This window comes from Helobdella robusta (assembly GCF_000326865.2).
Source record: "Helobdella robusta unplaced genomic scaffold HELROscaffold_2, whole genome shotgun sequence".
In the NCBI taxonomy this organism is placed as follows: domain Eukaryota; kingdom Metazoa; phylum Annelida; class Clitellata; order Rhynchobdellida; family Glossiphoniidae; genus Helobdella; species Helobdella robusta.
The window spans coordinates 9,212,751-9,235,123 of NW_008704083.1; the positions used below are offsets into that span (position 1 = coordinate 9,212,751).

The 22,373-nt window shown below is 34.0% G+C and overlaps 3 protein-coding genes across 3 annotated transcripts; 2 read left to right on the forward strand and 1 right to left on the reverse strand.

Moving 5' to 3' along the window:
* Positions 1–976: 976 nt before the first annotated feature.
* HELRODRAFT_130916 (hypothetical protein) lies at positions 977–2,802 on the forward strand (the record flags this gene model as incomplete). Its single annotated transcript, XM_009017782.1, has 3 exons — positions 977–1,669; positions 1,918–2,149; positions 2,276–2,802. Coding segments are annotated over 3 exons (1,452 nt in total), but the record flags the coding sequence as incomplete, so codon positions are not given.
* Positions 2,803–3,214: 412 nt separating this feature from the next.
* HELRODRAFT_106256 (hypothetical protein) lies at positions 3,215–10,729 on the reverse strand. Its single transcript, XM_009017783.1, has 20 exons — positions 10,697–10,729; positions 10,267–10,418; positions 9,839–10,025; positions 9,375–9,479; positions 8,983–9,162; positions 8,611–8,651; positions 8,333–8,416; positions 8,045–8,162; positions 7,630–7,660; positions 7,414–7,456; positions 6,874–6,967; positions 6,606–6,736; positions 6,295–6,349; positions 5,929–6,080; positions 5,559–5,701; positions 5,173–5,263; positions 4,800–4,887; positions 4,508–4,648; positions 4,212–4,349; positions 3,215–3,967 (listed from the first exon to the last, which is right to left on the reverse strand). The coding sequence occupies exons 2-20, from the start codon at positions 10,320–10,322 to the stop codon at positions 3,875–3,877; spliced, it is 1,971 nt and encodes a 656-aa protein (XP_009016031.1). The 5' UTR covers positions 10,323–10,418; positions 10,697–10,729; the 3' UTR covers positions 3,215–3,874.
* Positions 10,730–12,404: 1,675 nt separating this feature from the next.
* On the forward strand, positions 12,405–18,892 carry HELRODRAFT_64650 (hypothetical protein; the record flags this gene model as incomplete). Its single annotated transcript, XM_009017784.1, has 9 exons — positions 12,405–12,599; positions 12,861–12,982; positions 13,153–13,201; positions 13,391–13,540; positions 13,703–13,788; positions 16,875–16,956; positions 17,171–17,254; positions 18,379–18,465; positions 18,686–18,892. 9 exons carry the CDS (start codon positions 12,405–12,407, stop codon positions 18,890–18,892), a joined length of 1,062 nt encoding a protein of 353 aa, XP_009016032.1.
* Between the last annotated feature and the right edge of the window lie 3,481 nt (positions 18,893–22,373).

Sequence of the window (22,373 nt, forward strand, 5' to 3'; positions counted from 1 at the left end):
AAATAATATAAAATTATAATAATTAAGTACAGAATATTATATATAAATATTATGAAAAATATACATGCTAACATTACCCTACTTATAAGCTATAATACCCATGCAAGCATACAAATAACTGAAATTGCATATTTATTCATAGATATAATATATAATTATAATATAATACATAATTTATTATATATATCTATGCATTTTTTCGTCATCTCTTCATGGACTTATACAATTGTTATTATTTTGCAAATGCTTCTCATGGAGATATGTTGTAAAATGTAAATTAATTAATACAGAATTAACTTCAATTTGTTGGTTCTTTATGGCAATGAACATTCAGCATTTATAATTTATCGAAAATTTATTTATAATTCACTTTCTTTATGTGAAAATTCATATAGAATTCACATCATGATGCCATGAATTTTTTAAAGATGCATCATGGATACATATATATCTATCTATATCTATATATATATATATATTCATGAGATGCATAGACAAAATAGAATAAAATAAAATTGGAAAAATTGTTGTTCGTTGCTTAGGTGCAAACTTTAAAATCGCTCAAAATTTAAATGTAGTAGTAGATTTTAAAATTAAATAGTCCGTTTTTTTTTGAAAATGTAATTGACAGTTGATAGTGAAGCCTGATCCTGTTTTATTTAAATATTATTTTTATCATTTTTTTTTCATTTCACTAAAAATAAACGATATTAATTTAAAAATGGAAACTTTATTTACACTTCTTCAACAACATTACTTGTCAACAACATTCAACTAAACATCGCTTCAGTTCAAACTGACAGTACGTGTACATCTTGTGTACGTCACATTTTTTACAAGCTACCTCGTCTTACATTCTTTCCTGATCAAAAAACATTATTATTTGAACAATTTCTAAGTTATCTGGACATTGAATGAAATGATGCTCAAAAAGTGGTCATCCGATTTTGATGTCCCGGTTAAAAAACCGAAACTGCCAAACAACGAGTCCTGGGTCAGTCACTGCGCACCCAAGACGCTGCCTGAGCTGGCCGTCCACAAAGCAAAGATTCAGGAACTTGAAACTTGCTTGAAAGAAAGGTTATCGGCCAATCTGAAAACACCATTCATCCTGCTGTCAGGGCCATCTGGTTGTGGCAAGACAACAACATTGAATGTTTTGTGCAGTGAGCTGAACATTGAAATAATCGAATGGGTCAACCCTGTTTTGAATGACTATGAATCTAGTGATCTTAATAATTATGACTATCCAAACTATAGATGTTCAACAGTGTCTTCAGATTCACAATACACCAAATTTTCTGACTTTTTATTTAGAGCAAATCGCTATTCCAGTTTAAATTTTGGTGGGGATGGAAGAGAGAAAAAATTATTTTTAGTAAAAGATTTTCCAAATGTTTTCATTCAAAATGCAGCGAAATTCCATGACTTGATAACAAAGTATTCTCAATTATCCTGTGCTTATCCATGTGTTTTCATTGTTACAGACAGTGATCAATCCTCCAACATTAAAAGACACTTGTTCCCACCCAATCTACTTGATAATTTAAAAATGAATGTCATAAAGTTCAATCCAATCTCTTCAACCGCAATGATGAAAGCCTTACAAAGGATTGCCAATAGTGGATCCAGTTTGAAACTGAAAAGTTTTGTTCAGCCAAGTAAAGAGGTTAGATGTAGGTAATTCAATTTTCCTAGTATTATTTCTTTTGTATTATAAACATTTTGTTTGCATTTATATTAACTTGAAGACGTCCTAACTCGGGGAACTGGGTCTCCGGACGCAAAACGAAGATTGATTGATTGATTAATTTAACTTGAAATAATATATTTAATTTGATATTTATACTGAAAAAATTCAAACAAAATCACCACAATGAAAATTAAAATGTCAATTCATGTAACCATCAACAACAGACGTTGGAAGAAATAGTTGAAACAAGCAGTGGCGACATCAGATCAGCCTTGTTGACCTTGCAATTCATCTGCACAAGCAGAGCAAGGTTGCCTCACAAGGCCTCAAAATTTTTAACAACATCTCAGGTCAACAATAGAAGCAACAACAATAAAAAGGAAAGTAAAAAAATGTTGAAAAAGAAATCTAGTGATGCTTCAGAAAGATCTAGCTATGTTGGAGTCAAAGATTCTGGTAATTTTGGTTGCTTACGTTATAATGTTTTTGCTGTATATTTTCATGATTAATTTTTATTGTGTAAAATTTTTTGAAAATTTATGTAGTATAAATTTATTCATTTTTGTTCATTTGTTCTTCCAGGCATGTCATTGTTCAGAGTTCTAGGTAAAGTGTTGCACTGCAAAAGATTGGAAGATATGGAGCCAGCAAGTAGCAACCTACCTGATCATCTGCTCCACCATTCCAGAAACTCACTAACATTCAATCCTGATGGGATATTCGATAAATCATGTCTCTCCTCTGACACCTATTGTGCATTTCTTCACCAAAATTATCCAGATTTTGCAAACTCTATCGAGAATATGTCAATGATTAGTGATTATTTCAGTCTGGCCGATGCCTCAACTGGAGAGTGGTCAGTCAAGTCCAATATGTCCAGCTATCAAGTCAGCTTGGTGACTCGAAGTATTGCATTTTATAATGGGGCTCAGTCTACCGATGCACCTAAGAAAGCAGGCTGGTTGCCATTACACAAGCCACAACTGTACACTGTTCAAAAGAAAATTCAAGATGTTGAAAGTTCAATTCTTACTTCATTTAAACTCACAAGTCATTCCATTAGTGAACTGTCAACTGTTCATCTGCCTTACCTTGATAAACTTACTTCAAAGGACATAGCTGTAAGAAACTTCTTAGGCCCACGACTAATTCCTCAAATTAGAAGCATAAATAATTTCAACGGCTACAATAGATGGAGACTTGAAAGAATTGACGAGAAAGATGGCTTGCTGAATGCCGATCTGAACGAAGATGATGATGGAGGATTTGGTGTTGATGGTGGGACTCAAGTTGCATCGTCGTATCATCTCTCCTCTGAACCGCCATCGACAGAGCATGTCTCCAACTTGAATGCAGTTGTTGATCTTAATGATGGGGAAGAATTTTTCATTGAAGAGATAGACTGACTTACTGACTGTTTCTATTCGTATCACTACGTCGTCTTCATCAAAAATATCACTGTATTATTATTATCATTTGTTTTTCGCTGGATATTTTACGTAAATTTTCAAACAATTTCTATTCATTTGTTAAATTTTTGTTTATTTCATTAAAATTTTGTTGAAATATTTTCAAAAAAATTCTAAGCACTCCAATCAACAAGTAACAGAAACAAATAAAAAAAACAGCTGCATGCATGTATGAAAAAAAAAATCATTCAACGTGCTGTTGAAGAATAGCATGGAAAAAAAATAATTAAAAGAAAAATAGTTGAATACTTGATTCGTTTGAACAAAATAAATATCAAAGTTGTGCTACGTTGATCCAGTAAAACAAGCTAAAGTTTAATATCATCAATAAACTTTCATCACCATTTTAATGGAAAAACTTAAAACTACTCAGCGTAAAAGTAGGTTCATAGAAGTTTTAATGACATGATTCGCTAGAAATTGCTCACACGTTCATGATTCTGTATGAAGAGATGACAAAAGGAAATATCAGTCGTTTTAAAATACGTATGCCTATGTATAACGGTAACAATGTTTTGTAAATAAATTGCTTGAGATGTAGAAATCTGGACCACATGTACAGTTGAAAACAAACGAAACATGATTCAACAACGTTTCATTAGGCTGTTGTATCAATGAGACTATCATTTGAAGTATGCGATACACTTAGTTGAATACTGATTTTAAGATGTCGACCGATTAATTTTATTTAAAATATTGTAAGGTGGGATTATTATCTTGTTGTTCGTGTGAAATTTCTCATTTTTTCTGCGATTCCATCCAACTTTTCCAAATTTCTCGCCGCTCGTTCGAGGGTTTCGTCTGCCTGTTGGTTAAATTATGGCAGTGGTGCTGAGATGCTATAAATAGCATGCAACTTCAAAAGTATTTCATTAATTGATTTTCGTGATGCAAGTTATATTTAAATAGTAAATTTTTAAAATAAAAAATGACATGAATAACGTTGAATTTTATTCTGAAAGGAGGTCTGAAGAATCAGGAATCCGAAAATAATTAAATGAATTATCGGTGATTTGAAGCTATGGAATGGAGAAGAATTGAAGCAAAACCTTTTTGAAATTATTAAAAACATCCAATCTCTGTTTCAAGATTTGAATGGCGCTTATTATGTTATTAGCGTCTGCATCGTCGTGACTGAGGTGCAAGTACTGCTCGAAATGAAAGATGCTGGATTTGCACAATTTTATCTGTAGATGTTTCAAAAATTTAAAGTTCTCCGCTGCACTGAATTTCGACTAGAAAGTTTCATCATTTTCATTATCTACTTCTTAAACTATTTTTATATTTTAATTCCTTGTTAAGGCATTAAATAACTCTTGAATGTTATGCTTATGGTAGAAGCAACCTTATCCAGGCCCAGCGGTTTCGTCACATGGAGCAACTTCTCGCAGACCAGAGCGAAATTTTTGTGCCAGAAACTAGGAAAAGTTTCAACGTCGGTCATTCGACTTGGGTGCTGGTGTAATTTTATGGCGCGGAAGTACAGCTGTGGTGACGACCATAATAATAATATAATATAATAATAATAATAAATATTAATTAATTTGCTAATTATGATAGTTATTATTGTTGCGTAATTAATTAATTATTGTTAAAGTGGCAGTGGTTGTTGTATTATTTCCAAATGTTATGATTACCTCGTAGGAGTAGTAGAGCAGATCGGCCTTGTAGTTATCGTTATTCGATTGCACTCCTTCCTTGTAGAAGTGAAAGGCTGTGGCTATCCTGCGGAGTGACAATCAATTGATCAATCAACCAACCAGCCCACCAATCAATCAATCAGTCAATCAATCAACCATTCAATCGGTCAAATAACTAGTCTGTCAGTTAGTTAAATTAACGATATCAATCAATCAATCAATAAACCAAAAAACCATCCAACAACACACCATCCAAAAACCAGCCATCCAATAACCAACCATCCAACAACAAATCATCCAACCAACCAACCAACCAATCAACCAACCAATTAACCAACAATCAATCAATAACACAAACACAAGTACTAACTTAGCGTGCCACATCTCATCATTGGCAACTTTCTCCCACGTTCTCTTATCAAACTCGTTATACTTGTACCGCCACTTGTCAGCTAGGCCACCTAGCACCAAATAGTTAATCGTAAACTATTGAACCTAACATAAACACTAGCTATTCTCTTTCTCTTTCTCTCTTCTCTCTCTCTCTCTCTCTCTCTCTCTTCTTTCTTTCTTTCTTTTACTATCATATATCAACAAGTAGCATATCATAATTTTAATTAACATTAACTTGGAAAATTAAATTAATTTATTGGAATAAATAAAACAAACATTGATGTTAATAATGTAGGTGAATATATGGATAGGTATGTATGTAAGGGTAAGGTGACGATATGGAATATTCATGTAGGGCAAGACCTGCAGTCTCCGCCCATAGTTTAGGGTTCAGTGGATTGGTGACGTGCTGAATGCTGTGGCAGACCCCATAGGGCCATATTTTGTAGTGGGGGGTCCAACTTGGGTCCCTGTCTTGCATTCCTATGCAGGCAAATATCGGGCGTCTGTCGTGTTGTTGGCGTCAAGGATGATGATGATGATGACGAGATGATGATGACGATGGTGATGATGAGAATGTAGATGATAACGAGATGATGATGACAGTGGCGAGGAGCATGATGGCGGAAATAATGATGATGAAAATGATGTTAATGAAGAGGAAAATGATGATAATAATGATGAAGACGACGACGATGATGAATCAGAATAGGTTTAAAAAAAATGTGCAAACCTTTTAATGTTAACATCGAGAAACGTTTTGAAATTAAATGCATGTCTTCCATCTTCTAGCAGTGAATTATTTAGGTTCCAAACATCACCGGGGATGACGACGCTTGGGTTGAACTTTTTGATACCCCGAATTGACCACTGATAACTGAGTATCTGAGAAAGTGATAATGCTGATGATGATGGTGGTGACGATGCTGTTGATGACGATGGCAATGCTGCCTCTGATGATGAAAATGATCATAACGACGATGATATCAACGACGAATCAGATGATAATAATCTGATAATATGATGACGTAGATAAATGAGATAGTGATGATGATGATGATTGATGATGATGGTGGTGGTGGTGGTAAGCGTCACTGACCTCAACATCTATGATGTCAATATCAGGTCTCACACCTTCGCATATATGGAAATACCTGAAAATGTAATGTCATCATCATTGTCATCATCAACGCCGTCATCATTATCTTCTTGGGGCGGCGTGATGGCCAAGTGGTTAGTGTCGCCTGGTGCTGTTGCGCAGTAACCGGGTTCGAATAAGACAAAAAAGATCCCAACCTATCACATGCTTTGTTTGTGATGCGTCGTTTAACATGCATTCATATACGATGTTTGTGGCGCGCTGTTGAATCATCTGAACTTTAACCTTTTCACCATCATTCATATCCTCACCTTAATGATAACGATGGTAGGTCCCCCTTAGTAAGAATGAGGGCCCCCCGCGGCATGGACCTGAGTAGCCCCGTCGCAAAATTGTGAACCACAAAATTGTTGCTGTTGTTGCATTTGCTGTAGTTGTTTTGCTGTTGCAGTTGTTATTGTTGTAAATGTCAGTGTTTTGGTGACGTTGTTGTTGTTGTTGTGTGTGTGTGTGTGGTGTGTGTGTGTGGCGTGTATGTGTGTGTGTGTGTGGGGGGTGTGTGTGTGTGACATATCTTACTAATTGCAGGGCAATAAGGATAATGGATCCCATCGTGGTGAAAACAGACGTCATGGGCACCTTTGATGTTCCCAAAAATTTTTCCACCACTAACCTGATGAGGAAGACGATGACGATGCGATGATTAATAATATGAAGATATGATGGTGAGGATGATGAGGGAACGATGTGACGATCAATATGAAGATGTGATGATGATGATCATTAAGATGAAGATGATGTGGCTGTGATGATGATGGTGGTCAGGACGATGTAATGATGATGATAATTAGGAGTGGGACAAATCAAAGAAATCGAGATTCGTTGTATCAGAGTCCGAATCCGTATCCTGGCTATAATTTTCTCATTTTCCCGCAAATATTTGTCATTAACAATACAACCAAAACGACTATTCTCCAGTTGTAAATTAGAATGAACGATAAAGCGTACAAAAGAAGAAACCGCCTTTTTAATAAGGATAGTAACACAACATTAAACACAACGACAATACTGACACCAATGGCTAAATATACAACAAATAGATAGACTAATTTAATTAACCTGATGGCCGTATGGTAGCCTACACAGGCAAGCAATACCAAGCCTGATGTTATAATGTAAATAATGTTATTATGCATTAATGTGATGCTGTAATGTTGTGATAGGAAGTGATAAGAATAATTTTCCAATATTATTATCTTAAATTATTATCATCGTTATATTAAATTAATTACAAAATTATCATAATAAAAAAATCTTCCAAATAAAAACACACACCAATATCTGACTGCATCCAAAATCTTTCAACCTGAATTTTTATTAATATTATTCATAATGATAAAAATAATATAAACTTATATAAGCTATATATACGCTTTATAATATATAAGCAAATATATATGCTATATACGTGCTTTAAATAGGCTTATATAACTCACATAAAACTTTGTGAAGCAAATATATAGCATAAATACAGCATAAACAGCATAAAGAAGTTACGACAAAATTTTATTAAAAAAACAATACAAAACAAAGCAAGCAAACAAAAACAAACAAACAAAAGCAAACAAACAGAAGCAAACAAACAGAAGCAAACAAACAAAAGCAAACAAACAAAAGCAAACAAACAAAAGCAAACAAACAGAAGCAAACAAACAAAAGCAAACAAATAAAAGCAAACAAACAAACGAACAACTCCAAGAAGAAGAGCATTATTGAGATCCAGATTGGCTCTTACACAGAAAAAACCGAGATAGGTCGTCGTCATCAAACATACAAGGATTAAACTTTTGCATTTGTCTATTAAATACCTGTATTTGAAAGTATGAGTTCGTTTGTATAAGTTTGTACGCATTGGTATTTGTTTGTTTGTAAGCAGGCAATGTATGTATGTTTTGTATGTACACGTATCTACTGCATGCAAATAGGTTAGTAGAATTACTTGAATAAAAAAGTTAGTAATATTCATAAAGGAACTGACCAAGACACAGAAGTGACCAGCCCAATGAGGGCCAGCCACGGACACAACTCACACATTCTCGACTGTAAATGATGGAAGTACATCCTACGGAGAGCATGAAAGCATGTAAAGTTATTCAATTGTTGTCTAATTTACATATTCATCAAAATAATTTGAAAAATTCTCATGTTATCACATTGCCACATATATTCAAAATTGTTGAGTAGGTGTAGAGAAATGAGAATGATAAAATGTCTGGCTGGATGTGTAGGGATGGTTGAAATGGTTGGTTGAAATACCTGATGGCTGTTTGAAAGCCAGAACCAATACCGCCTTTGCCCTAAGAACAATCAATTAAACAGTCCATTAACAAATCAACAGACCAATCAATCAATTAATCAATCAATCACTCACTCACTCAATGAACCAATCAATCAATCAATTAACCAATCAATTAACCAATCAGTCAATCAAACAACCTACCAATCACTCAATTAACCAATCAGTCAATCAATTAACCAATCAGTCAATCAAACAACCGATCAATCAATCAATTAACCAATCAGTCAATCAAACAACCGACCAATCACTCAATTAGCCAATCAGTCAATCAATTAACCAATCAGTCAATCATCCAGCCAGCCAGTCAATCAATCAATCCAAACACCCACCAAATCAAAAGTGCCATATTCTACTCTGAAGAGGTGGGTGAAGAATCCCGCCAAACTTCTCTGATCACCCCAAGACCACTTTCCCCATTGCATGTGAGATGAGATGGGGAGATAGACGTAAGGTGAGAGGGAGAGGATAGTGATGAAAGTGAGGGTAGCCAACGTTCTTCTTGTAAGAAGCTTTATTGAATTGAAATAACAAAACAACAGCTTTATTAAATGTTTGTTGAAATGTTTGTGATAACAATTATCAAATACGTTGTCACACTCACATCACCACCACCATCAGTCGCACTCAAATCACCATCATCATCAATAATTTAATAACTCTCTCTTCTTCACATCTCTAATGTTACATCCCTAATCACGTCATCACATCCCTGATCACTAACTTGGGCCCGATGAAGTTTGAATAGCGCCCAAGAAGCCACAAACAGGACATAAATGACGATCGTATGTTGATTTGTTAAGGAAAGCCCACAAATAAATGCCAATATCTGAACTTTCTGATTCAAAAAAACAACGCAAACTGTAATGTTAATTTGTCTAATTTTTTGAAAAAAATTTGTCTATTTGAATTACACAAAATGATGTTGTAATAAAAAGTTAAATCAATGTAAAAATGAAAAAATGAATGAATGAGTGAATGAATGAATGAATGAATGAATGAACGAAAGAACGAACGAACGAACGAATGAATGAATGAATGAATGAACAAATGAATGAAACAGCCCAAACAAAAGCACAGTTAAAAGAATAACGCACAAAATCAATAGAAACAAAATCATACTTGTAATAGAAATCTGTCTCTAGTACAAGCACTACCACTACTACTATCACCATCTTTACTCAAAACACGAAACAGCTTGCTATCAAATTCACTGGCCCCACCATCGATTAGAACAACGACGGTGAAGACGATTAGAGATGTGAAAAAGTTATTTAGGGCAAACACTTCAGCGCACGTCGACCAGAACCAGGTCAAGTTGTTCAGGGAGAAGATAGGTAAGACTAGCAGACTGGTCCCAATACATTTGGTCGTTCTGAAATCAGGTTTAAATCAAAGGTCATTATTATTATTATTATTATTAGTAGTAGTAGTAGTAGTAATAGAAGTAGTAGTAGTAGTAATTGTAGTAGTTGTAGTAGTAGTAGTAGCAGTAGTAGTAGTAGTAGTAAGTAGTAGTAGAAGTAGTAGTAGTAGTAGTAAGTAGTAGTAGAAGTAGTAGTAGTAGTAGTAGTAGTAGCAAAAGTATTTTATTTGTAAAAACCAAAATAATAAACCTCAAAACGGTAAGCTGCAGTAGGAAGCTGCTGAAAGAGCTGAAGACAGCTGACATCAAGTTCACCCTCCATGCAATGCCTCCAACTGGAATCAACGTGATGAAGAGTTTGGAGATGAGTGTAAAAAGAGGGTAGCCTGGGGGATGAGCCACCTAGGGAGGAAATTATACTTTTCCAATCATGAATATTCATAATGTGTCACTTGTTGAATATCACCACATTGCCACTCTTTAACAAAATGTTAAAGATCAGGTTTTGTGGAGGTCGATGGTTGCTAATGTCCTAAAAAGATAAGGCACGAGAAAGAAGAAAAATTCTATAATAATGATTTTTCAAAAAATTATACTACAGTAATTTTGACTGATTATTGTAAATATTAAGTAATAACAGTAAATAAAAAAACAATAATGATGATAATAATAATACTGACCCCAAGTTCATAAGAGGCTATAATGAGTTCACCTATTTAAGAGCAAAAGAATGAAGTTTCAAATATCTATTATTATTTGTTTTAAGAAATTAAAAAAATTTTTGACTTGATGCAGGTTTTATTAAAAAATATATAAGATTTGTTATTATAAAATTGATTAATAATTTAACTGTGAATTTAAAATTAAATTAAAAATATTTACTCAAAAAAAAACCTACCTGAGTCTCCACCAGTAACGGAAGGATGCAATGTGTGAACATACAGTGCAAGCAAGAGAACATTACAGAACAAACAGATTTTTACATCTGAAAATAAATTTCTGCTACTGTTGGCATCTGCTGAATGCTCCGACGATGGTTGATCTCTGATCCAAAAATTTAATTTTATTTATTTTTATTTTTAAAATTTAATTATTATAATTGAAAAATTAAAAAAAAACATCATTTTTAAATTCAAATAGTAATTGTATATTAAATTTATTAGTTATAATTTAAAAATTTGTAATCGAATTAATCTAAATTTTTTTTTAATTTTACTTTTTATTAAAATTTTTGTGATGATGATCATTCTGTCCAATTCCTCTTCTGCTACTGCTACTACTAGAATCCAGAGAATCTTCTGTCGGAGAGTTCTTAGTCCGTCTGCGCATTATTTCAATCGATCAAAAAACTTTTTTAATTATTGCAAATATATGAACCTGAAACTATTAGAAATTTTAAATTTCAAGCTATGTTTAATTAAATATTTAAAAAATCTGCAACCATGTAAACAAGCATATAATTAAGTTTACTTTTAAAAATTGATTTGAAAAGATTAAAAGTAAAACAATTTAATAAATGTTTTCATTTAAACTAGCATAAAAACAATTTGACTTATTATATTAATTAAAAATTTAATTAAAATAACGTAATATTTAATATTATTTTATACAAAAAACAGTTTTCATTTTGATAAAAGTAATTTTTTTCTCGATAAAACTGACCATTACTTAGTTACCTTACCTAACGTTGTATCCTTATGTTTACTTTATATAGCACTCAACCACACGCGTACATATATGATGTCCGTTTAATTAGTGAATTAGACTGTGGGGACGCTATTTATAAGTATTATTTTTAGAAATAAACTTCGCTATAACCGTCTGTATTGTTTAAATTTTTTCCGAATTTATTTAATTAAACTTTCGAATGATTTTAAAAAAGGATTTTTTGGACTTTGTGGACATGTTTGAAAATTTTAAGGTAGTAAGAGTTAGGTTTTCAATTTTTTTTTCTTTTGGCTTCAAAATTTATGTAAAAATTCAGTTTTTTAATAATTTAAAAAATTTATAAGTGTCAAACTTTGTTCATTCTATTTATTTTGGAAAAATTAATTAATTTAATAATAATATTTATTTAATATAAATTAATTTTAAAAATTTGATGAAAAAAATTAAATTGCCAATTCATAAATCATTTTATTTTTTAATTATCATTTATTAATTTGATGTTTATCACAATAATTTTACCATTTAAGCTTTATGAAAGCTTAAGTTTATTCCTACAATAACAATCTTGTTTCAGCTTTTTCACTGATAGTTATATTTAGTTTTAATTTAATTTATTATATTTTATATATATTCATAACTACATTACAATAACTTTCTGATTTTTCTTATTTACAAACAGCATTAACAAACACCATACAAACAGTTGAAATCATAATCATTATGAGTCTTGTGAAATGTGGAGTGACCAGAGATGGAGTGGTCAGGGAAGCAGGTGTCAATCAAACTCATCAAGTCGTCGAACGTCCGTGTGGTGCTTCGTGTAAAGCTATCAAAGGTGCTCTTTCGTCCCTACATCGAATCGATGACTTCGAACATGAATTTATTGGATCTGGATTTTTTTCTAACATTTATAAGGTTTGTTTTTCAATTATTAATACAGTTTGTAATAAAGTAATTAGCAATGCAATAGTAAGAAGTGTAATTTTTATCGAAGACAAGCCATGTTTGGTTTATATTATGTTTTGGTTTAATATTATGTCTATGGAATTTATACAAGTTCTCTTTCATTAATTTGACATTGAATTTTTATATTTAACATCATTCTTTATAATCAAAAAGAATGTTTTCAAATGTTTCTTGTTAAAAATATTAGTTTAATTGTTTTTTTTTTAATAGGTCATCCATAAGACCACAAAGCAGGTGATGGTGCTGAAGAAGAATAAAAAAAACACTAATAGATCGAACATTAGGCGAGAGATTCAACTAATGAACAAACTCTCACACCCCAACGTCATCAAGTATGTTCACTGTTCACACGTGTTCATCTTCAATTTATTCATTATAATTTCCAAATTTTTTTTCCACTATATTTTACTAGATAATTATCTTTGAATTTTAATGATTTATTTGATTTTTAATTATACAAATCATCTGAATGACCTTTGTTCTTTTTGTTTGTCTTCTGCAGATTCTTTGGAGTTTGCATAGTTGATGGTCACATGCATGCATTGGTTGAGGTGTGTGGCTTCTCGTTTTTATTAATAACTATTATAACGCAATAATATTTGCATAATAATAATTATAATAATAATTTTAGTATTTGTTCTACAATTATTATGTTTTTATGATTTTAAATAAATAAAATAAAAAAATATAATGCCAAACATTCATTCAATCATCCCACTTTACCCTAATCACCTAATCAGTATATAAACGGCGGGAGTTTAGAGCAGTTGCTGGCCGACAGAAATGTGCCACTCTCCTGGACTCTGAGGATCCACCTGGCCTGCGACATCGCCAAAGGGGTCAAGTATCTCCACGCCAGTGGGTACATGCACCGCGATTTGACATCCAAGGTTTCTCTTTTGGGATGGATGGGTTGGGAGTTAGGGATTGATTGAACTGAATGAGTGAATTCAATGAATGAAGAAATGACAGAAATAATGGATGAAAGAATGAACGAATAAATGAATAAATCATCAAATGATACATTACAAGTATAAAACTTATCTCGACAGAATATTTTAATAAAGAAATATCCTGACGGCAAGACAGTGGCTGTTGTAGCAGACCTGGGACTTGCCGATAAGATCCCAAGTTTACTGTTAGTACCTGTATTCTTTATAGTAATTTTTATAATATTTGGAGTTTTTTTTCAGTTGTAGTGAGGTTTATGACACTTTTTTGGAATAAAAAAATATATATGTATAACTGTTAACCGATTATAATGGTCAGTAAGACGGCTCAGATAGCAGAAGAATAGTTGTCATGTGTCTGTAGCTGCCTTGGTAAACAATTGTTCATTGGTTTTATTCCAATTCAAAGTGCATCTCAAATAATCATATGCTCTTGTGTTTCGTGTTACATTCTGGTCTTTCCATTTGTGCGTGTGTTTGTTTTTGGACGTGTGCGTGTGTGTGTGTTTGGACGTGTGTGTGCGCGTGCGTGTGTGATTTTCAAATGATGGCCATTTTTTGAAAGTTAAGACTTTATAAAATATGTGATGCGAGATTCAGTAATTGGTAGATTGATATTTAATTGCATGCTGGTTAATGACAGTATTGCCGCCAGTACTGTATCAGAAATAAGGGCAGAGTTAGTTCACCAAAAATAATTATAGTATTCCAATTGGGTTGGCACTGGTAGTAGAAGTATTAGCTGTTGTAGTAGTGGTAGAAGTATTTGCGGTTGTGGTAGAAGTATTTGCGGTTGTGGTAGGGGTAGTCGCTGCACAAACTGCAGTATCGTGTAGTATTATTTATAATAGCATTACTATTATTTGAGGTAATGTGCTAGTAGTAGTAGTAGTAGTAGTAGCAGTAGTAGTAGTGGTAGTAGTGGTGGTGATGGAGTGAGCAAACACAACATTTAAGCACACAATCTATATTGCGGATTATTGATTAGTTTTCCCTGTTCTTTAGTCTTCATGATGGGACGATGATGATAATATGATGATGATGATGATAATGATGGTGATAATATGATGGTGACGACGTTGTTGTTGATGACGTTGATGGTGGTGTTGATGGTGATACTAATGATGAGGACGATGATGATAATGATAGTGATAATGGTGATGATGATGATGGTGATGATGATGGTAGTTTTGTTGGTCATGATAATGATGATGACCGCCCACGACAACACAAAGTAAACAAACAAACAAAGATCTCAGACTATTTCCATTCATTTTTCAAGTAGTCAAAAACATTGAATCTTTGAATGAATATATTCATCTTCATTGCTATTCATGCTGGTGTGTGTATTTGTGTATGTATGTTTGTTTGTTTGTTTGCTTGCTTGCTTGTTTGTTTGATTGTTTATGTAGTTCTAGTTTTATATTTAATGAGTTTGTGTGTATTTTCTGTATGCCTGCGCATATTTGTGTATGCATACGTTATGACTTTCTTGTTTGCGTTCAATTGTTCATTCGTCTTCTTTATGTGATGGAAAAGTTTTAGCAAAAAATAAAATTTCTTTTTATGTTTATTTATATATTTATGTGTGTGTGTATGTGTGTGTGTGTGTGTGTGTGTGTGTGTACGTACATGTCTGCATGTATATAATGTTGATGTTTCATTCATTACTTTTTAAGTGTTATTGTACTTTAGTGATGTATTTTTTTATGTTGTTGTTGTGTTTTTACTTATATTTTATTACCTTTGATTTTTGTATGGTTTCCGCTAGGTTCAATTTTGTATGTATGTTTTTGTGTTTCTGTATATTTTTATTTGTATAGTTTTTGTATCTTTTTGTTTACATGTTTGTGGTTTTTCGTATGTATGCTTATGGTTATGCATGCTTGTGTTTACTTCATGTCTGTGTGTTGTGTGTGTGTGTGTCTATGTGTGTGTGGTGTGTGTATTTGTGTGTGTGTCTATGTGTGTGTATTGATGTATGTGTCTGTTTTCTCTCTATATTCATTCTTCCTTGTTTAATACTTCCACTTTTGAGATTGGCAGGTTAATTGCTAATAAACTTATATTTTACATCATCATCATCATTATTATTATTACTGTTGTTGTTTTTATAATTATTATTATTTTTGTAGGCAACGCTACGTTTATAAAAAAAGAAATAATAATAACAACATTTGTATTCATGTTTTTTTTGTGGTAATATCATTATTGCCATTACTTATTAGTAATTTTTAATGTTAGTAATGATACTTATTAGTATTTTGTAATGGTCATCAATTGAATTCTTTGAACTGTTGTTGTTGTTGTCTTTTGTTGTCTGTTGTTGTTGTTGTGTTGCTGTTGTTGTCTGTTGTTGTTATTGTTGTCATCAGCTCTTGTTGTAGTAGTTATTATCTCTAATACAATAATTGCAATGCTTTTTGTTATTATTATTATTTCTGTTTATTATTATTATTATTATTATTGTTGTTGTTGTTGTAGTTGTTGTTGTTATGGAGCAATTAAGTAATTAATATAATGTTATTGCGTTTAGAAATTTAATACCCATATAGATACATAACATACTTGCTCGCATGCATGCATACATATGTACATACATACATACATACATCCATACATACATACATACATACATACATACATACATACATACATACATACATACATACATACACATACATACACATACATGCATGCACACATACATACATACATAAACATACATACATACAAATATACAGTCCTTAATTTCAGGTATGCATTAAATTGAATTAGTGGGAATTTTAAAATTGCATGTAATGTATATGTCTGCCTGCGTTTCTGTTTGTAATAGGATGTGTGTATGCGTGTGTTTGTTTGTATATAAGTTTATGTATCTCTTTGACTTTGTGTATGTATGTCTTTGTGTGTATATTTGAGTACGTGTGTGTGTGTTTGTGTGTCTGTGTGTGTGTGACAATGATAATAATTATAATGATGATTGTAAGGAAAGGATTGGAGGAGGGTGATGATGATGACGATGATGATGACGATGGTGGTTGTTTATCTAGTTTAATGATTTCACATTTATGATTAACCAACTCCATCCATCCATCCAACAAACGAACGAGCTTTTCTAGAGTTTCACTTCAAGTTTTTTTTTTGACTATATTTGAGAGATTTAATTTGCATATGCAATTAACATTATTATTCATTATTCATAACCACAAATCGCTTGTCACATACACATACACGTACACACATACACACACACGTACACACACGTGTATAGTTCGAATTCTGCACCCGTGATTGTTGGCTCTCCGTACTGGATGGCCCCAGAATGCATTGCTGGGAAGAAGTACAACGAGAAGGTTTTTTTGTGGTGATGATGAGATTGCTGACGTAACTGTTGATGATGATAATGATGGTTATAGTGGTGGTTGTTATGATGATGATAGTGATGTGGTTTTTGATAATGGTAATGATGACGATGGTGACGGTTGCTATGATGATGATTGTGATGATGATGATGATGACGATGATAGTAATGATGATGACGACAACGATGACGTCACATCACCACAGGCTGATGTCTTCTCATATGGAATTGTACTCTGCGAGATCATTGCCAGGGTTGAGGCCGACCCCGACATCCTCCCCAGAACGAAGGTTGTTTGCTAGGGTGACGTCATAATGTGATGATGACGTCATGATGATGACGATGATGATTGTTCTGTTTATTGTCACTGTTTCGGTTAATGTTATAACTATAATTACTGTCATCTTTGCACAAAGTAAAATTTTTACGTTTTTCAACAGTTATTTTAAGGGGTCGTATTTTTAATTTTATTCTTGTTATGGTGAGGGTGACGACGATTGGTGTGTAACGTTGATGATGATGATGACAATGATGATGATAATCTAAATAATGATGATGATGATGTTGGTGGTGGTGGTGGTGGGTGAATTAAAACGATGGTGGTGATGATGATAATGGTGAAAACCATTTTTTTTAAATTAAATTTTTTCTTTATAAGTAACATAACAAATGAATGAAGGTTAATTTAACTATGTCATCTCTATTTCACAATGTGAATTAATATGTAGTTAGTATGATTGTCAGTAGCTAATGATGATAATAATATAAATATTTAGGGGATTATTATTATTATTATAAATATATTATAATATATTGAGTGTTGATATAGTATCAATTGGTCTGACTGACAACCTACATACCTCTGATAAGAGTACAATAAATCACTTTCAATTTGACATGCTATCATTAAGCTGTTTTACTAAAGGTAAAAATATTTCTCTCTCTTTCTTTCTCTCTCTCTCTCTCTCTCTCTCTCTCTCTCTCTCTCTCTCTCTCTTTCTTTCTATCTATCTATCTCTAACCTAACCCTGACTACTAACTACTGTCTGTTAAGGTAGTAGATGGTTTCCACAAATTTCCCCGAGTTTCGATTTTCTATCTTGCGTTGCGCCTCTGAGAAAAATTTAATTTTCATAATTAGCGCTATATAAACTTATCAATAATATTATATATGTATATATATATATATATATATATATATAGAGAGAGAGAGAGAGAGAGAGAGAAAGCGAGAGAGAGAAAGATAGAGAGGGAAAGCTTTTTTGGTTATCCTTTGTAACATAATAAAATTTATCAACAATTGTACATTAGATAATGATAATTTTTTTCATTAATTACATATAAAATTAATTTTTCTACAATTGAATTTTAATTAAATTAAAATTCTAATTAGATTTTAATTATTTAATTGAAGAAATATGGCGTCGATTACGTTGAGTTTAGCAAGATGTCGTCAGACTGCCCCCTTCATTTTCTCCACCAGGCCTTTATATGTTGTCAGGTTAGTTCACGTATATATGCTAGTTATCGTCCAATCACATCATCATCTTCTGCGTCATCTTCTTCGTCATCATCTACGTCATCTTCTTCATCAGCATCTTCGTCGTTTTCTCCATCATCATCATCATCTTCATCTCCTTTGTTATTCTCATCATCTTCATCTTTTTCTTCATCCTTATCATCTTCACCATCTTCCTCTTTTTCTTCCTCCCCACACACAGATCGATCCCAGCAAACGACCGTCATTCTGGAAGATCGTGGGCAGCTTGCAGGTGATGAAGAGCAGCGCGCATATGGCGGTCATTCTGGCTGACCTCGGCAGATTGGGTGTGGTCAATAGCGGCAAGAATGTTCTTAACAGGATGTTGCTTGAGAAAATATTAGGTTCGTGTCCGTCTCTGTGTCTGTCTGTCTGTGTGTGTCTGTGATTGGCTGACTAATTTGCTGACTGGCTGGTTGGTTGGTTGGTTGTTCTGTTTATTAGGATGATGTTAATGTTGATGATGGTCTACTTAGGATTGAAGGTTTCTGATTGTTCATGCGTCGTCATTGATGGGAACATTTTTACACTGATGATTGAAATCTCTTATTTCCTTTCTCCATTGCAGATGAGAAATTGAGACAAAGAAAACGAACTTTGGAGGAAATACAATCATCGTCGTCATCATCACCGACACTTCTCGGATCATCGTTCTCGTCATCACCATCACCTGCTTCATTACTATTACCAAACGTTACAAATATTAGAAGAATCACCCCTGTTAACTCTCCAGCCAATCAAAACTTTCCATTCAAAAACCTAACTCCTCCCATTGCCACTGCCATTGGTGCACGGCAGCACAAGTTCGTCCCCGTAACGCCCATGATCGTGGGCAAGGTGATGAGCAGGGACGACATTTATTACGCCCCACAGCAGGGAAACCCCTTCCCTGACAAGTTGCGTGGGACCAAGTGGGTGGTCCACGAACCAGATAGAATTGAAGGATCGCTGATGGTTGTGGCAGCCAGCAGCCGCGACAAGCCTCTTCAGAATGTTGATAAGACGAAAGAAGAGGACGACGACAACACAGATAGGGGTATTTTGAGTGATTGCTGCGAGTTTCTAGAGCTTCATTCACCACGAGAGCTTCAACATCGTCACAGGAAACATAAACTTCAGCATCAGCACAGTGTCGGTCAACAGCCCAATCAGTACCTCACCTTCAACTTCCTACCATCAGCTATGTCACCCACCGTCATTGCCCCACCCCCGACTCCCACCAATCCTCATTTTAGTCGCAGCTGCCATCAACGAAGCAATTCCCTGCCGACGAGTTCGGCTCTCTTCCCTGATTGCAACAGCGCCGATAAGAGGATCAAACAAAGCGGCAGTAAGGACAAAAGCTGCAACAACAAACGCTACAACAATTGCGACGAAGAGTCGGCAATTACTCTACCAAAAACGAACATTCCGCCAACAACGACTGCCGCCGTCTCAACATCGTCCACCAGCGCTTCTTGCGATTTGTTGTCAACGTCTACCAACGTCACAACAAACTCACAACTTGTTGACAACACAGCTCAACATGTTGAGTTTTGTGATGATGTTGGAAATTCCGTAGGTAAGAAATTTCGATTGTTGACAGATTTTTCAAGAAAGAACATCAGTGGTTCCTCCAGTCGAGATAGTGCTCTGGGGTCAGATGCTGCGAACGAGAAGAAGCCCTCATCATCAGCAAAAAGCAAACGAAAAACATCTTCATTTACTTACAAGCAAACTCAAACGCAACACAACAGCAACGGTATTACTTCAAATGAACAACTCTTTCCTGAAAAATCCTCCTTAAAGCCATCCATCATGGATCACTTCTCCCATGCACCTAATCAACCAACGACATTAATAACAACATCATCCCCATCGTCGTCACCAACTTCGCCGACCACCAAACGTCGGGGAAGTCACCACTACCTCTCTCATCACCGATCGAACTCGTCAACAGTCTACAGAAGCACATCCTCCGTCTATACGCACCCCGAAGAAACGGCCATCTTGGTTCGATATTTGGGCAGGTTCTTCTCAAGAACCGATCACGACCAGACAATATCGGAAAGAAAAAAATTAAAAATATTAACATCGGAGGAAAGTAGCATGGACGGCGATGGCGACAACGACAGCGATGACGTGAACGATTTTGACGACGAGGATTTGACTTCATCTTCTCTATGCAACTACCGAATCAACGCGAGCGGCTGTTCTTGCGGCTCCTACTACTCCATCGACGAAAGCTTGCTTCTGTCGTCTCCAGGCGGGGAGAACTCTGCCAACGGAAGCACCTGGAGTGGCATGGATCAGTGGGACAACGCAAGGTGTCGTGGAGACCTCGCTGAGTCCAGCGGTAACGTCTCGAAACGCAATGACCCGGTGCGTCGATCGAACGAGAAGTTCATGCAGTTGGTGAGGAACTGGGAAGGCAAGGCTGACGCTTGGGACGCCGTGGAGCGTGACGTCAGTAGAAATACTAATAACACTAATTATAATAAAACGAATAACATCAATAATAATAATAATATATATAATTATAATAATATGAACTGGGCAGAGTCATCTCAGTTCATGCTGACGCAACACAACAAAGCTATGGAGTTCGCCGACTTCTACCTTTTCAAAAGGTTCCAAGAACTGAAGCTCAAGTGGGAGCGGCGGCAACTACAGTTCAACAATAATAATAACAACAATAACAACAACAACAACGTGACTAAACTCAGCAGCTTCGTAAACAGCAATTGCACTCACAGCTCCACTAGTAAAGTTGACATCACCAACAATAACAACAACAACATCGTTGGAACATTGTTGATCAGCGCTGATGATAACGTTGCAAACAACAGTAATAAAAACAACAACAATAACAACAACAAAATCAGTGATGATAATAATAACAATTGCAATTATATTGTGATTTCTAATCAGAATTTCGTTTAAATTGAGCAAATATTAATGACATTTTTTAATTTCATTGCAATGAATTGATAATATTAATTTTCTAAATTAACATACAAAAGTCATTTGATCCAAATAAAAATTATGAGTTTTAAAAACGCAAAAAAATTTCGGTGCTACATAAAAAATGCAATGTGATAATCAATCAATCAATCTTCGTTTTGCGTCCAGAGACCCGGTTTCCCGAGGTAGGACGTAGAATGTGATAATGTGGTGAGAATGATTTATTATTAACAGAAATCTTCCTCGACCATAACTTGTCAATTGTTTTAATTTTTCTTTTAAATTTTTTAATTAATTGATTAATTAATTAACAATTAGTCAATCATGTTTGGATGTGTGATCGGTCGATTGATCGATTAATTGACTAATTGATTTTTTGATATACAATTTTCATTCCGTAATTAAAATTTGCAACAATTACGCATTCATACACACGCGCACACACACTCAAACATACACACAACTAATTATAACTAGATATTTTTATCCATAATTTGTTGTCTCTATTAGAGTTATTAATATATTTGATAATAATCATCACACCGTCATTTTCGAATTTTATTATTATTATTAACGTTATTGAACTCAGGGTTTAACAAATATATGGACCAGATCATGACCTTATATGGCTGCTGGCATATTATTGTTATTATTTCTATTACTATTATGATTATTATTATTATTAATTTATTTATAGGTCACCAGTGAGAAATTTTTTCTGGCCAATCAAAAATTATTTGTAAAATTTAATTGGGTTAGCATTATCATCGTTTCGATTGAAAGTTTTTTAATTTCCAGGATTTTTCGGGATCTTTATTGTTGATCCCGATTTATCCATTCATCGCTCCGTCAATCATCGTTCATTCATGAGGGCCGCATTGAGAACTATTTTACCTTTGAAGGGCCGCATATGTATTTAATCAGCA

Bases quoted from the DNA above. Each gene is read 5' to 3' on its own strand.
- HELRODRAFT_106256 (XM_009017783.1), bottom strand. From the start codon at position 10,322: ATGTCAGCTGTCTTCAGCTCTTTCAGCAGCTTCCTACTGCAGCTTACC. The intron at 7,661-8,044 runs GTTCGTTTGTTT...ATAAAAATTCAG, and splicing joins ATGCTCTTCTTCTTGGAGTT to GTTGAAAGATTTTGGATGCA. The intron at 6,081-6,294 runs GTCAGTGACGCT...TCACTTTCTCAG, and splicing joins TTGACATCATAGATGTTGAG to ATACTCAGTTATCAGTGGTC.